The 16885-nt window shown below is 34.1% G+C and overlaps 1 protein-coding gene across 2 annotated transcripts in view; it reads right to left on the bottom strand.

Moving 5' to 3' along the window:
• Positions 1-16885, bottom strand: part of FSTL5 (follistatin like 5) — a 291901-nt gene that overhangs the window by 38378 nt on the left and 236638 nt on the right. The window contains exons 11-12 of one of the 2 annotated variants that reach the window (XM_027732811.2): positions 9187-9213; positions 4876-4994 (exon numbers count right to left, since the gene is read on the bottom strand). In XM_027732811.2, coding sequence (XP_027588612.1) covers positions 4876-4994; positions 9187-9213 — 146 coding nt within the window. The remainder of the gene's footprint in view (positions 1-4875; positions 4995-9186; positions 9214-16885) is intronic. The other variant, XM_027732809.2, reaches the window with a different exon arrangement.

The following is a 16885-nucleotide window of genomic DNA, read 5'->3' as shown; positions in this document are numbered from 1 at the left end:
TTAGCACAATTGGTTAGAGCATGGTGCTAACAACACCAAGGTTGTGGGTTTGATCCCCATACAGGCCATTCATTCAAGAGCTGGACTCAGTGATCCTTGTGGGTCCCTTCTAACTCAGAATATTCTGTGAAATCTCTGAAATAAAATGATTTTTTTCCTCTAATGGACATAAAAATTATGTAAAACCAAGGAACTGAAAAATACTCTTCTTGAAGAGGTACAACATGTGTCCAGTTTTTTTATTTTCCTGACCTTTTCTTCTTTTCCCACTTATTTTAAATTCCTTGCATCACAAGGGACAATTTCACCAAATCATAAGTATTCTTTCTTTTTACCACTTATCAGCTGCTTATTTCTAATTTAGAATGTTCTGTCTGACACATCATAACTGGTTGCTGTGAAAATAGTTATGATATGTCAGCAGATGATGACTTCAATGTAGAACGAGCAGCAGGAGCTGATGAGATCTTAAACCAATTCTGTTTCTAAGCATCAGGGTCCTTTAAAAAGGAACAGGAAAAATTATGTGACAAAACAACATATCTGGTACTAAGCAATGCTGTTCAAGAAGATGATGCATTTCAACACTAACTTTTCTGTATCGTCAACATTCTTTGCCTGCTGTGTCTCTATGTTTTAGAAAATACACTCAATTTTTATATGCCAAAATAAAAAATAAATCAATTTCCAGTTTTAACAGGGGGAGTTTCTTTACAGAAGATCAAAAGCCACTGATTGCTCCTATGTGGCTCTTAACCCTCAACAAAGGAAAAGTCTTTCAGAAATTACATTCTACTTAACTCAGATACCATGGGATGCACATCTTCAGGAATTTCAGCAGAACTTAGAAATAAGTAACAAGAGTAAGATTTACTTTGCACTGATAAAAAGCCAGGCACTTCAAAGGGATTAAGTTTAAAATCTGGTTTTTAAAGAATGATGAGCATGGGACAAATGGGACTTTCATTCTTAAAAATGACTAAAAGCTTTTTGTTACATAAAGTGAGGTGTAAACATAAACATGTCTCTAATTTGATGTGCAATCATCGGATCAATGATCTATTGTTGCTTGCCTTCTGGGTAATTGTCACTTCAACTGTAAGGTTGTTTCACTGATCTCATTACTTTTTATATCTATTCTAAATATGCCTTGTCTTACTTCTATATTTATCTAAACAGATAACTATAGATATAGTTCTGCACAGTCCTCTTTATTCTCAGAGAGAACACCTTCTTCAAACAATGCATCTGTGTTTGTAACAAGTCTATGCAGTGTCATTCTTTTCAGTCATGTCTCTCAGGGACTCAGTTTATACCAGTTTTGGGAACTGTGAATTCTACAAGGGTACATTCAATATATTATTAAAAAAATAACACTGAGTCCTGCTGAAGAAATCTGGGTTTCTCTCACATGGCATCATATGAATTAGTGTAAATGATTACTCTAATAATACTTCTTGTGGGAAGTATATCAGAACAGCAAAATACTCTAACTTAAGCCCTTAAAATTATATCCAGAGATAAGCTACCTCCTTATACCTTTCCCTGAATCTGAGTCTAAAATACTGACTGAACCATATTTCTAAAGATTATTTCATTGTAAACGCAATACAAATACAGTTTTTCATGTATATGTATAACCACACACACATTTAAATTAGAATTTAAAGGCCGTGATTCTTATTAGGGCATGATTCACAGAACTTGCTCCTCATGTTCCACTTTAAATACAGCAAGCAGAAAGCATGATATTTTCTCAGAGCTAAAGTAAAAAATATGAAGTAAAATATAAATCCACATGTATAAATGCACTTTACTGATCCTTAAATATTGTTCATATCATCATACATTTCTATAATCCAATGCCAACTTCACTTTGCCCCAAATGAATGAACAAATAAAATAAAAGCAAAAAAATTTACTTTTCCAAAGTAACAGTGAAAATTATGCACCAAAATTCTCATACCAAAAACAGAATATTTTTTTCCCAGCATGAATTAGTTTACGCAGTTCTTTTCTAGTTATTCAAACCTGCATTTGTCTGACGCTGTTTCAACAGAGACAAAATCTTGTTTTTGAAAACTTAATATTTATCCGATTAGAGAGTTAGGATTTCTTTTACTTTACAGGTAGTAATTCTGAGGCTCCATATTAATTTCCCCAGTGGCTGAGTAATTGGTTAAAATAATTTCTCCTTAATATATGCGCATAAACCCACCATTTTCTTCTTCTAAATAAAATGTGAGCAATTTACTTTTTCCTAATTTATTCTCTCTAAAAAAAAAAAGCTAACATCTGATAAAACATGAATTTACTTCATTGTTGTATTCCCGCCAGACTTTTTAATCAAAAAGTGACTTGTTCTGTAACAAGTCAGCAGACGGAAGAAAGTAAATCCTTGGAGAAATTTTTTCAAGATAGTCTAGGGCAAGAAAATCTCAATAGGAAACATGTACTTGTAGCTTTATATGTGGAAATTCTATGTTTATTAACTTACACTTACTGCAAGTGTCCTCAGTGTTTTAATAAGATGTGAGTCAAACTCTTTAAGAAGTATAATGAAATATCTAACTATGCGATGACTGTCAAGGAGTGAGATGATATCAACAGGTTACAACAGTGCATATTTAAGACATGAACTTGTGTATCACCTCTTCTTTATTAAGTTACGGTTTACTTGACACTCTACTAAAATTCAGACTGTGGACTTTTTTAAGTTTTCTTTTTCTTACAAACAAAGGTTAGCATTTACTACACTTTCTGTGCTGTAAGTGTGTAAATCAAAGCAACTTCTGTGGATTACCAAGTATGTTTGAGCTAATTTCTTGCGGAAACTTTGCTCTGCCATGTAGTCACATTATTTTGAAATTAAGTATTTTGCTCCCACCTTTAGTATATATTCAAATGTGAGATGGCATAGTTCACCGAAATATGGTCATTATGTGCTAGTTCTTGTAATGAGGAGGAAATCAGGTTTATATTAGAGCCAAAAGGATTTTTTCATTGGTCTCACAAAAAGCATCTGTTTCAGTTGCTTTTTTCCCAGTCACCTGAAATAATTATTCTAACTGGGATTTATTAGAAAGGCAAACAAAAAACACTTTTGCATAAAAATTAGAATTTAAAGCTTTGGATGTCCTTAATTTGCAGAAGTTAAACAGAGGTTACATGTTACTGAGGAAAATCTCCAAACACTTTGGAATGAGGAGACATTTAACCTGTGAAAGACTCTAAATGAGAATCTATTTGTCAACAGGTTAAACAGGTTAAACAAACAGCTGTTGAAGCTGGTCTAAGCAATAACCCGCATCAGAAAACACAGATCTGTCCCTATGCATCTAGAATTGCCACTATTGGGCTAATAAATTTCTACTTTCACCAGAAATTAATTTGGAAGACTGAAGTAATTTAGGAGATTCTGGGAAGGAGACGAAGAGGGTCTTTACAATTTCTTGTGAACCATGATGATCCAGTAAAGAACTAAATTTTATTTATTACTCTTACCTACAAAACAAAGATATCTAAAGAAGGACAAATCTATATCCGCTTTAAAATTAAAGTTAACAAGTAGCCTACTTTCCTGGTATCTTTTTTTTTTTTTCGCCAGAGGATATAAGTATCATGCTACTCTAGGTTTGAAAGGTTCAAAAAAGAAACAAATTTCACTTATCCATCCTGATTATTGCCACATTTCAATAAAAATACACCTAAAATCTAGGTTGCACTTTAGACCGATAAAATTTTAAAAGACTTCCTAAATAATCAGCTTTTGAATTAAATAGGCATAAAAAAAGCTTGTTGGCTTATTTTTGGCTGTGTCAACCTAATTTCACTTAAGCAGCACAAATCAAGGTATGATTAGCTGTTCAAAGCATAATTATTCACACTAAAATAAATCTTGTTGCTGAGCATCCTTTGACATCAATAATGATAACTAAAGAGGCAAATTCTATTGAGAGAGTTCTGCTGCTATTTGAGTGTGCTTTAGGCATGAAAGGAAAAAAAACATTGAGAAAAAATCTCAAAGTGTACAACTCGTGGGTTAGTACATATTTCAAGGTCACTCATTCAAATACAAATGAGAAAAAGTTATTATTTTTGAAAGGTGATAGATCATACAGAGTAAGTCATAACATAGTGGCTACTACCAAGTGTTCCTGTGAGAACATGCAAGATGTCAGCTAGCAGTTTGATTAGCAGTAAAGGAAAAATTTCACAAGGATAAATGGAAATAGAGAATACACTAGTGTCTTAGTATCCTACACAGGGATATGGTGAAATCAGCTATAAATATGTTAACAATAAAGTTATTGAAACTACTTTCATGAATTTTAAGCCAGAGTCAAAGCATTAATCATCTCTACTAACTTTGGGGGATCTATGAGAGTGTTTATCAGTACAGGGATTTGCTTCACGATAGCTGACAGGTTAATATAGACAAACATCCAGTGGAGAAAAAGAAACCTTTAAAAATAATAACTTTAGATCTTATGTTTACTAGAGAGAGAATCAATCCCTGATTCACAGAGATGAACTTAACTGGTGAGTTGGGGATCAGGAAATAAAAACAACAACAACAAATTCGAAAACAAAGAGTAGAGAGCTGTTAAAGGACTGGGAAAGGAGAAAGACAGCCAAAGAAAATAAAGGGTTTGAAAAGTATAGAGGGAATACTCAATCTAAAAGTCAGACTGAAAGTTTGAATTCAATCAAGGAAAATACAGGAAATTATAAGTTCGCCATTATAAGCTATTTATTAATTGAGGAGACATGAATTTATCAAGCAGAAAACACTAAACCAACAATAATAAATCCTTATCTGAAGAAAATTATAATTGAGAAAACACTACAAATAAATTTTTAAAAATAACTTGCCTGAAAACCGAGGAGTTTTTCACTAGGCTTAATATGTCTCTGAAATTCACATTCCACTGGTTGTATTACTTTGATTCCATCTTCATAAAAAACATAAAACATGTTCCCAATTCCCAGACCTTAGGAACAAAAACACATTGAAATGTATAAAATTAAATAACGACAAAAAAGAAAATCCTTGTTGAACTAAAAACCTAATCAGAGTTTTGGTTCAAGATCAATTTGTTAATGCATGTAGTGGTAACACAGCTAAACCTATGGGATCTTTTGTTGTAAAACTACAACAAAACTGTTACATTATTCAGAATTTCACATAATTTTCTCCACTGGCAAGATAGTGTCTTTATGAATACAGATCTAGAAATACACAGTTTGATAGCTGCAGTAATAAAATTGACCTTGTGAAATCATCTACACTGTAATGAAATTAATATAAATTCTTTGTGAGTTCTTGTTTGTTTGTTTGTTGGTTTTGCTGAGGGATGGAAGAGTTAATATAATTTCTGCCTAACATTGAAAAAGAAGACCTGAATCTTTGTTATAAACCCTTATTTTATATTTCTCTCAGTCAGAAAAAGAAATATTGTCTATTGTATTTTATTGGAAAGACAAAGTTGGGTAGATTCTCCTCCCAAGGTTGAAGGGCCACAAATGTTTACAGAACTATTCAATCCTTCTACCACAGTGTTCCTGAATGAGATGCATGATGTAAAGTTTTGTGGAGAAGGTGGGAACCAGATCTGTAGGATGAAGTCTCATAATATTTGTGATAGTGGTCATCACCACAGAAAAGGACGGTCTCTTTAGTTTACAATATATCAGCTCAGGCAACAGTTGTTGATTTGCTCTGTGCTCATATTTGTAATATTCCATTAAGAAAATCACAGTACTCATAAAATTATAACTATAATCACTCTGACAGCTAAACTGTGGGCTACAGTGATAAAAATGTATATGTATCCCGGGTACAGGGCCTAAGCTTCCATTTGACATAACAATTTTTGGTATGGGAACACAGGGCAGCGAAACCCAGGAAAAAGAAATTAGAGTCTGAAATTCTGTTTAGCCTAAATTCTGAAGGAAAACTTATATCAATAGAGAGAGAAAATAACTTAATATAAAATTAAATAATGAGAAAATAGGAGTAGGTGGGGGGAAATGCATGTTTGTGTATAGATTTATGTGTGTACACACATACATAAGAGTTTCCAGTCCTTGTTAGGAATCACATAGCTAATACAGTCACTTATAAGGTAGTATTATGCAGAAGGTTGTCAGGCTACTCACAAAAGAAGCAAGTTCAATCATCTTTGAGAAATCTTGTGGAATCATTTCCCATTTCTGGCCAAGTTTTCTCAAGAAGAAAGAAAGGACAGTCTCCGGGCAAGGTTTTCCTCACTTTATATTGAACCTGTCTATCAACAGGTTACCAAAACTGGGAGAGAAATTTGTCTATGCTGCATTTGGTGTAGCACAGGAGCAGGCTCAGGTTCACAGAAAACTCAGCAATCGTGTCTATTCAGAGCAAAGGGTGTATTCAGGGTAATATGTCCACTCCTGCCAATGGGCAGTTCTGTGTGCCTTTGCAGGCAAATCATAAAGCCTATATGAGATAGTATGTTAAGAGCTTTCATTAGAAAGTGCCTGATATTGTATCCTATAAGAACAGCTGAAATTTGTAGGTAAGCCTGACTGAGGTTAGGCTGTCCCTACCAGTGAACACGGTGTAACTGAGCAACAGGCTTATTGTGTCTCAGTGATGAATACGTGAAGGTGACTGGGGGCAAAGCAGGGTTTTTCCTTCTCCTTCAGCTAATTGACTAAAGTATATTATAGTTATTAGCAGGATAAATAATACTAGAACATGAGGAAGTAAATCAGATGATAGACCTAGGTGATCCAGACATTGATAAACAGGCTCCTAAAACTTCCTCCTCAGTTGCCAATACTCCAAGGCAGGATCGTACAAATAATATTGGTGTATAGTAACCCAGCCCAAACTTTTCAGGCTTTATTTCCAAATTCTGGATGGTAATGTTCACCAAACTGTTCTTTAAAATCAGTGAAAGAGACACAATAAGAATTGTCCTTCTTCCATTTCAACACTAAGTTAGGGAATTCAGGTCACACAAAGAACCTTTACCTGTGGATCCAATTAGTCAATCTCCCCTTCCAATTTATTATGACCCAAAACTCTTCATCTGAGTGAGTGGCTACAAATACCTGTACATATATCTAATCTTCACAAATACCTAATCAGCTAGGCAAGCCACTACACAACTACAGGAGCTATTCCTGTAAAGACCTAATTTTACAACCATGTCCCACTTAATACAACTCAGCACATTTATAGTACAGTGACAGAATAACAATAAATGCAAATACATTTGCTTCATTTAAACTGAATTGATATTGAAAATTGATATTAACACCGATTTTTAAAAAAATGGGGGTGGTTTGGGTTCTTTAGCATTTGTTTATATATTGTATTATAATTGTAATATTAATGTACTTTCAAAATTTTTTCAGGTTTTCTGACACATTTTCTGACACAAGTAGTTGTGATAAGTTTTTTGTGTACTCCATATGGAAATATGCACTGTAGGCACTAAAGACTATCTATGGTTTCATGATTTGATTGTCCTGCTAATTAACCGTCCCTCCCTTGCTATCTGTTAATACTTTGATGACAGAAAATGACAGAGTATGTACAGCCCAGAGAAGTTAATGGTGATGTTTATTAACATCCTCAGGGTATTGCTCTCTTGTAAACAATTTCCAGAGTTGCAACTAGTAACATTTGTTGAAAGCAAAAAGACTGGCCAATGAGAAATGCAGGAGAGACTGAGAAAATCTGCAGTACAAGATAGAAAATCTGCTAGTATAAATTCCTTTTTGTTTAGTTTCGCAATAGTCACAGGGAAATTTGAATGTCTTTACCACAAGCACTCTGATAAGCTATTATCTTTAACTGTTTTTTTGGTGCAGAATTTAAGTTTTCCTGAGTGCTTTCTAACCACTGAAAGCAACAGAGGACTTGACTTGAAAAGACATTCGAGGTACCAATCATGTTTTCAGTTTCATTTGAGACAAAACACTTCCCAGAAGGAGGTGAGAGCACCATACATTTGAAAAATTTGGTGTTAGAATCTTGTTGCACATTAGTTTAATTATTAACAGTAGAATTGTACGAAACTCTGAACACATAATTTCTACTCTGCAAGGCCAATAGAGCAGAAGGATCACAGCTGAGCTCCATTATAATCAGGGAGCTAATTGTACCAGCTGAGCAACTGGTAAAACAGGAGTAAAAAAATCCAACTAGTTCATATTTATAAACACACCAGGAATGTCAAATGTAACTATATAATTAGGCAAGTGAAACATCAGATTTTTGAATCTTTAAATTAATTTTAAACAAATCTTTAAGAAATATGCAGAAATACCATTTGTAGCATGAATTCACAGCGAAGCCTGGTCCACTTAATGCATTATAAATCTTCCAACAGAAATATTTGAAAAAAATTTTTTACTCCTGAAATATATTAATTCCTAAATTGCAACTTTAAATGAAGAACAGGTTACTTAGAGCAACAAAATGGGAGCTTGTGACACTTAGATTATTGTATTTTTCTGGATTATGAGATTAATCTTTATGAGATTATGTCATTCATATGAAATTTAATACCTATCTTTTGCCAATAAAATACAATTTCCATACTTTTTATGTTAATAACACTTGATTCTGTCTGTATTTATATTTATCCTTCAGTTTGTCACAAATCACAAGCATCCATCCCCCCTCCCAACATTTATTTACAAACCCTTCCCGAGTGTAAAAATAAAATGCTTAGTTTCATTAAACAACAACAGGTATTTCAGTTTTAATTAAACTCTTTAAGATTATATTTTTTCAAATAAGATTTATTCATATAAGAAGATCAATCTAAACAGCAAGCAACCTGACTGGTTAGAATCTTTATCATGCCAACAAACAAAAGTTTAAGGTCTGCATTCTAAATCTGAGCTTCTTGTTGTACACTTTTGAGCAATTGTCTAAAAATTCTGAACAGCTTATTTTCTTCTCTCTCCCCAAAAGCAAAAGCAGTTCACAAAAGCATGAGCATTTAAAGGATTATTTTCAACTTTAATTTTTCTTTAAATCAAATCCCTCAAATAATGCAAGGGGGAAGGTACTTACTGTAAGTGTAGAGTACAAACAAACACAGACACAAACATACACAAAAGAAACAATAGATGAACATTTCATCATATATAGAAAATATGAACAAAAGTCATCTCTATTAGTACCTTGCTCTCGCCACAATATGTTTGCAACTGCAGCATGTAAGAGAAAGAACAGAAAACATAAATGAACAAGAAGAAAACATGAAATGATATCTCAATTCTGAAATAATTATGATGCTTTAATCTCTGATTCACTAAAACACTTCCACAGTAAAATCGATGGAAACAGTGAATTAACAATAGTTCTCTATGTCACATGACAAAATTGCAATTAGCCATAACAGTTACAGGAGATAGAGTAAACCCCATCACTTCTACTACATCCCCCACAAGTTAACTCTGTCAGTCGTTATCAATAGCGTGTCTCGTAATCCATTACAAAAAGCACGTGCAGTTTGCATACACAGAAATAATCTATATTAATGACAGGTGATGAAATTTACGTAATTGCCTTTAGGCACTGGACTTCAAAGAGACAGATTTCAGGACACAGTTTTGAGAGAAACATGCAAAACCAAAATGCACACAAGATGTTCGTTCTTCTCTATGGCTGTAACACTATCATGTTACCAAAGTTGTCATGCTGTATAATGTTTGTCATTATCTTTGGAATACCGAGATGGGAATTCTAAGATGGCATGGTAACCAACTAAATGTTTAAGTTGTTTTTTCCATGAAAATATAAGTTTTTATTTGGCCATCCTGTTTACAATTGAATTTCAGACCTTTGAGACCAATGAAAATTATATCATCCTAGTATTGCTTTTTCTACCTGGGAGAAAGAGCAAGAGAACAAGTATAATTTTGCAAATTTTAAATATTTAGAACTCAGCCTGCCACAAAATAAAATTTTTAAAGCACTATAACTGAAAACCAAAGCTTATTGTAAAGTAATGATCTTAAGAAATAATAATTAAAAAAAAATTAAAGGAAAAGAATAAACCACAGAAAACACACACGTCATATAATAAAATGATGATGTTCACTGAAACACAGTGTTGCAAAAGCTAGAAACATTAGTGTGCTTTAAAAAGTAATGAAAGACATATTATTGAAAAGGATATTGGTAAGCAAAATCCTTGAACTGCTGACAGCTGAAGGTTGTGAGTGAAAACAGGAACAACTATCACTCCAGAAAAGACTTGGGTATAGTGATTTTCTCAAACATCTTTTACTGGGCATTGCTGAAGACAGGATGAAGATGGGCTTTTTGCCTTATGCACTGCAGCATTTTTTCTCATTCTTGAGCTTTGAAAGAATATACAGTGTCCCAAATATGTACAAGGGTCCTTGAAAATGCATCAATCTACTTTCTGACAAGCTCACAATTGAGAGGCTTTGGATAACAGAGCTACTGGGCTTTTGTTTTTCCTCTCCTACTGTTTTTTGTCTCCTGATCTTTTTTGTCACACATCGGCTTAATTTGTGAGCTACCTCATTATGGGACCTTAGACACAGTATTTAAACTGTCATTAAATTGTCCCTTGACAAAATGAAGATTATTATTACTTCTTACCTTCAGTACTTTGAAGTGAACAAATGATCCCCATACAAACAGAAAGTAGTAGTAATACTGTTGAAGTGATACTGAATACTAGAATAAAAAAATTCTTCTTTCCCAACAGAGAACACCCATGCAACTTTCAAACATGCTCAGTCTGTGTTTTATTACCTTTAAAAGAGCTTTATTCTCTGGACTACTGTCTGCATTATTTTCAAATATAGTACTTGCCTTTTCTGCCATATCTGACCTGCCAACAGCCAAGATTAATGGAGTGTGCCATCTTGTCACTTAGTAAGTAAACCTTTACATCAGGAGGCAGAATTTCTCTTGAACCACTCCTAAGATCAAAATGAAGTCAATAGATTTTAACTATTTCTCAGTCATCTGCCATTATACATGTTCTTCTGATTTAAGGTTGTTACTTTCAGAAGAGATTAGCTTTGAAGGACATCTTGGCTGCATTGGCTGAGCATGTGTCCTCCAGACATCCAGCCACTCTAAAAGAAAGTTCTTGTTGATAAAAGTGCTAACACCAGTATGATTCTTAGATTTATATCCAATGCTGACAGCATAAAATACATTCAGATTACTGTATATTTCAATGGCAGACATGAAAAGAGTATTTAACAAGTCTCTTCTAAATAACATTTGGCTGCTTATGTTTAAACTATTTGATTATTTTCCTAAACTAGACCTCTGACTGTAAGTTACAATCATGAGACAGACTATGTTTGATGTTTTATTGAGAGATAGTATTTTTTAAATGAAGACCTAATCAGTAGATCTCCAGTACTGTAACAACAGAAAGAATGGACTGAAAGGTTTAAGACGTATTTAATTTTTTAGTTTAGGTAAGAAGAAAAAGGTGTTGATTTTCATAAAAAGAAAATTAATGAGAGAATTATATCCTTATTACTTTGGAGCTACAGAAGATAACTTTTTTTCACTGCAGATTGGAAGCCAGGGAAGACTCGTCCAAGATCCATGACCAAAAGGAGAAGAAATTGGGACAATATGTTCTTCCTGTCAACTAAACATGGCACCTGCTTTGCAAGCACTATGCAGTCAAGTCTTTCTGTGTAAAAGATGACAACTTCAAAGAGGTGCTAAGGTGCTTATGCAAACATAAGGGCTGTTTCACTTTGTAGAAGTGTTAATCGGTCGTTTGTTCTTTGACACACAGGAGAGGGAAAGAAACAGCCCTGGGGTATGACACAGGCGACTGGCCTCTGTGTGGAACTTGTGGTACAGCCTGTGGGACTGGTAATACAGCTGGTACCCCCATCTGTGCATCTAGTCTGTACTTCTTTGGTTTGTCTTTGAGGGTGTCATGGGAGGCAGTGTCCAAAAGATCTCTGAGGACAAGCTAGACAACAGCCACTCCTCCCCTCATCCACCCTGCCAGTCACCCGACTACAGAAGTCAGTCAGGCTGATCAGGCCAGCGTGCCCAGTGTTTGTGGCTGCATCCTATCCAGGTCCTTGGACCCATGAATATCCAGTTTGTTTAAATAATCACAATCAGATCCTATGCACTACAGGTAAGGTTTCCTTGCCAGAGGATGAATTCCTTCCCAAACTTTCCCACTGGTGTCACATTCCCAAGGACAGTTTTGCCAGTAAAGACTGATGTGAAGAAGACTTTTAGTACATCTTAGCCCCTTCCATATCTGTTGCCACCAGGTCCTGACCCCACTCAGCAGCAGGGCCACATTTGCCCTAGCCTTCTTTTTGCTGCTGGTGTCTCTACAGAAGTCTGTCATTCGCCCTTTGTATCCCTCAACAAATTCAGCTCCAAGTGGGTTCTGGAACTTCAAAATTTATCCCTGCATGCCCAGACAATGGCTCTAGATGCAGGTCACAGTTCTGTGTTTGTCTGTGTTATCTTACACAGATTTTTTTCTGTAATACAGCAAATTAATTTCCCCGGGGCAACCTGGAGGATTTTCTTTAAGATTACTTTTCTCTTCACATTGTGAGGAAATAACCATGTAATATATGTCACTTGAGGTCCCATAAATTCAGTCATAAAGTTCTACTTTTTACCAGTCTTTTTTGTAAGGGTGACACAGGCAAGAAAATGAAAAGTAATTAAAATTATGTAACTGTGTGGAACTGCACAGCATCAAATGAAATGATTTAAGATGCTAAGTGCAGAACATATTAATTTGTGTTAATGCAAAATTATACATATGATTTTGAGCTTTGCTTAAAAAAAGAGTAGGATAAAAAAAGAACGGGATAAAAAAGTGCTTTAAAAGCCCCACACATCTTAATTTTAAAATTAACAAATCAGTTAGAAGAAAATTGAGACATAATTTAAGAGTGCAATACAAAATCACAAACAACAGCCATCATCTCACCTAATACAGATCAAGGAACCTCACTTATTTTTTTTAGTAAGTCCTATAACTTCTGTTCAGGAAAGATGTCAAGTCTTGAGATAAAGAGTTCCATGCTGAAACAAGTATAACATTTGCAGACAGAAAGTATGCTAAGGAACATATTGTCTGCCTTTCTGTTTGTTTGAGCAAAATTAAGATTTTTCAGCCACGTCCTATACTCAATTCACAAATATTTGTAAACTTCAAGATGCAAGAATACATAATTATTGATAGATCTCAGTAAAATTTTCTGGTTTCAAGACAGAATACCATCTTCTCCTGTACCCTGTTTCCATACAGCTATTACATACAAGATGTACGGGGAGCCTTGCAGAAGACACTGTATTCAAGAAATTTGTGACCTAGAGCAGGCTCTATCTGCTATATTGTGCCTTGTACTAATGGCTTGGGAAGCCTGCATGTTAACATGGGTAGCTGCTGCAGGGGTATATGCTGGAATGCCCATAAAAAAGTCTGTGCTGCACGCTTGGAGGTCAAATATAACACTGCAACATGTCAGAAGATATATGGGGTTTTTTGTTACTCCAGATCAAAGCCACCGCAGTATGGGATGGAGAGGGAACCTCTTCATGGACAGGACCTGTGCAGCTTGCCATGGGAAAATCCATCCACAACTAATCCCATACTGCATAAATGTGAGATGTACAGCACGTGAAGGGATGCAGATTTACTTCCTATCTATACTCCTCTTTTTATTATATCTCATTAAAGCAGCTATTTTAATGCATTTGTTGTTGGACCTTTTATATTGTCATCAAAAAGAACCCTGCATTGTGCCTCTCTCTCTCCCCCCTCTCCTAGCAGTGCAGAACAAGGGTTTTTTGATAGGTTTTCTTTCTTTTCTTCATGGTCCTTATGTAGCTATTCTGTGGTTCTGTGCTCAACCCTAGCCTTTGATTATGGGTAGCTAACATAACATCTGAAAATCTACTCTTCATCTTTGTTATTCATTGTCTATGTTGGCTAAGTGGTAATAGGTTGCACATTTTTCACTAAACTCTGTCCTTAGAACTTCATGAAAATCTGCAGCAGACTAACAGCAGTATAAATTCTTACCCACTTTGGATGGAAACAACAACTGCAAAAATCCATGTTATTTTTATTAGTAAATGAATGAGGGTACTACAATATCACTTTCCAAATAAATTCTGTATCCTTCTCTTTCTTATCACATCAGTAATAAATGTCATTACATTTACTTTTCTGCCTCAACAGACAATTTCAAAGATTTCCACTACAATGTTCTTCCTCCCTACTTTTCTTTCTTTAAAACATTCAAGGCAGTTTGGAAATAAAGTGTGTGTGTGTGTGTGTGAGATTGGCATTCAGTGAGTTTGAAGATTAAATGCTTCTGCTTCCTTTTGGCATTATTATTAGGTATTCAAATTTTCAGTAATCAGCACACAATACTATACCCAGAGAAAAACAAGATCAGGGTAATAATATTCAGAAAAAAAACCTTATTGAAATACAGTAAGGTTTTTTTCCAGAAACAGTTCTGGAAAACTTCTATCATATGCTTTAGTGGTCCTTATCCAAGAAAATGCTCAGTGGGCTTTTAAAATCTGCACTGGCACTCAAAAATTTTCTGAAAAATTTCTTTGTTTGCTGCAGTAAGAAAACAATGCAGTTTAAAATGGCTTTAAAAATAGAGGAAAACAGCTAAAAGTCACTTTTATGCATTATATATTATTCCAATAAACAGGGGGAAAAATGTGAATAATCGTTGTTCACGAATATAGAACCACTGCTGCTAATTCCAAGTTTTGTCTTATCAAAAAACAAGCTTTGTATTCAAAGGTCTTTAAATATTTTACCTGAATTTCTATCTGAACTTAACAGCTGATAAATAAAAATAAACAGTTATATATCAGCTGACCATGCTAGATTTTGCAGCATCAGATGGGAAATCACTGTCCCTTTCTATGCCTTCAATGCCATGATGACAAGAGGTCACAAATAGACATAATAGAAAACAGGACAATGAGGAAGATGCAATAAGGCCATGTGACAAAATATGTAGTTCAACATTATTTCTCAGGATTGTGCTGTGGTAATCTGTTGTACTTTCAATTGCATAAAAGAAGTAATTTCAAGATGTTTGAAGGGATTTTGTCTGCTTATTTCACTGATAACCACCACCATTGTCAGCTGTTCTGATTAATCATACACACATTGTAAAGTCACAGTATCTGTTATCTTACTCTTTTCTCATATCTCTAATGTATAAACATGTGCCCTTATGTTACAGGGTAAATTATACCATCATTACGACCTGTTTGCTGAGCCACACAAGTTTTTAATTATTATTTGTATATTAAAAACAATTGTGTTCAAAGTGAAGATGAGGTTAAGTCAGAGTTTTCCTCAGCTTCCACAGTAAAGCAGAATGAAAATTCTTATTCACATATCTACTTCAATTTAATTTTTATTTTGTAAGGAATTCAGATTTGTTGGTTTTTACATACAAATGTAAATATGTAAAAAATTATTTGTGAAGCTTTTTTTTTCAAAGTTATCTATTGCTTGCTAGCTTCAAGTATTTTTAAATAATGATGTCATTACAAATTCTGTCAAAATTCCATTCTGTTCTTGTGTGACATGCATTTTAATTTCATTTCAGATTGGGTAATACAATAACCAAGTATCCGTTTTATGTATATTATTTATCAGTTAAAAGTCAAGAGTTAACACTTTGTTTTTGGTCAAATATGAACATGTTAGCTGATTTTTCTATACTTTCTATAAATCTTTATAATGAATCATGTGTAAGTCCTTTCCCTTAGCACATTAACTCAATCCACTCTACACGAGCAGGAAGAAAAAATAGTTCATGAGCTAAATTACTTGCAAGTTCGAAATGAAGTCTTTGCCTACGATGCTGTCAACAAGTATTAACTTATTTAGCTGTGTCATAAAATAAAATGCCAGCATAAATTATCTCTATGGAAATTAGGTAAATAGGTACCATTCAGTATCAGACGTGACAGGAAGATTCTATTAAAATTGCATAAAGCCTTTCAGAGAGAATTTGGGCCATAAATCACCATCAAAAGGCTTTTAGTCTCATTCCCATCTCAAGACAGTGGAAAAGCCTCGTTGCTCATGATAGCCATAAACCTGTCAAGTCAGTAGCATTCAGATCACATAATGTCTTGTTAGGTGATACAACCATGATATTACGTAAAAAAAGGCAGTTAGAAATAGATCTACTTAATGGATGGAAAAGGTATATTATTTTTTAAATTTAGTCTCAAGACAGTGCATGAGGCAGAGACCTTTTATCCTGCTTTTTGTGACTACGTGAAAGAGTCTGTAGGATAAATTACTTTGTCATATATGATGATGTCATAGTGGGTGAACTGAATAACACAAGAGTCCTATGATTGATGATCAAAATTAAAAGCTACTAAACATTAAAATATCATCACATACTGTCAGATTGGTCTTGAAAATGTCTGAATAACATTATTTGATAACTCCTCATCGTGACAGGTGTCTCAACAAGGTGCATACATACATTTCAATAAAATTCAGAGGAACAACTTAGAAGTCATATTAATCAATGGCAAACTGAACTGCATTTTATAAAGAGATTTTTTAAAATAATTAAGAGATATAAAAATATTTTAAAAAATAGAAATCAACAACAAACCCACAAAACTCTTTCACTTTAAAGGAAACAGAATGCGGTTTCATGATCTATGACACTAGTTTGATGCGATTATGATAAACTGAAACAGAAAAGAAACTGAAGCACAACTGAGATATGTGTCAAAATCATTAAGAAAGAAAAAAAAATAAATGAATTTTTGAAGTTATTTTACTTCAAAATATTTTATTAATAGCTAAAA

This window comes from Pipra filicauda, unplaced genomic scaffold (assembly GCF_003945595.2).
Source record: "Pipra filicauda isolate LSUMZ 115617 unplaced genomic scaffold, ASM394559v2 scaffold442_size550402_pilon, whole genome shotgun sequence".
In the NCBI taxonomy this organism is placed as follows: domain Eukaryota; kingdom Metazoa; phylum Chordata; class Aves; order Passeriformes; family Pipridae; genus Pipra; species Pipra filicauda.
Note: the sequence above shows the minus strand (reverse complement) of the source record. Positions and strands in the feature narration are given on the sequence as shown.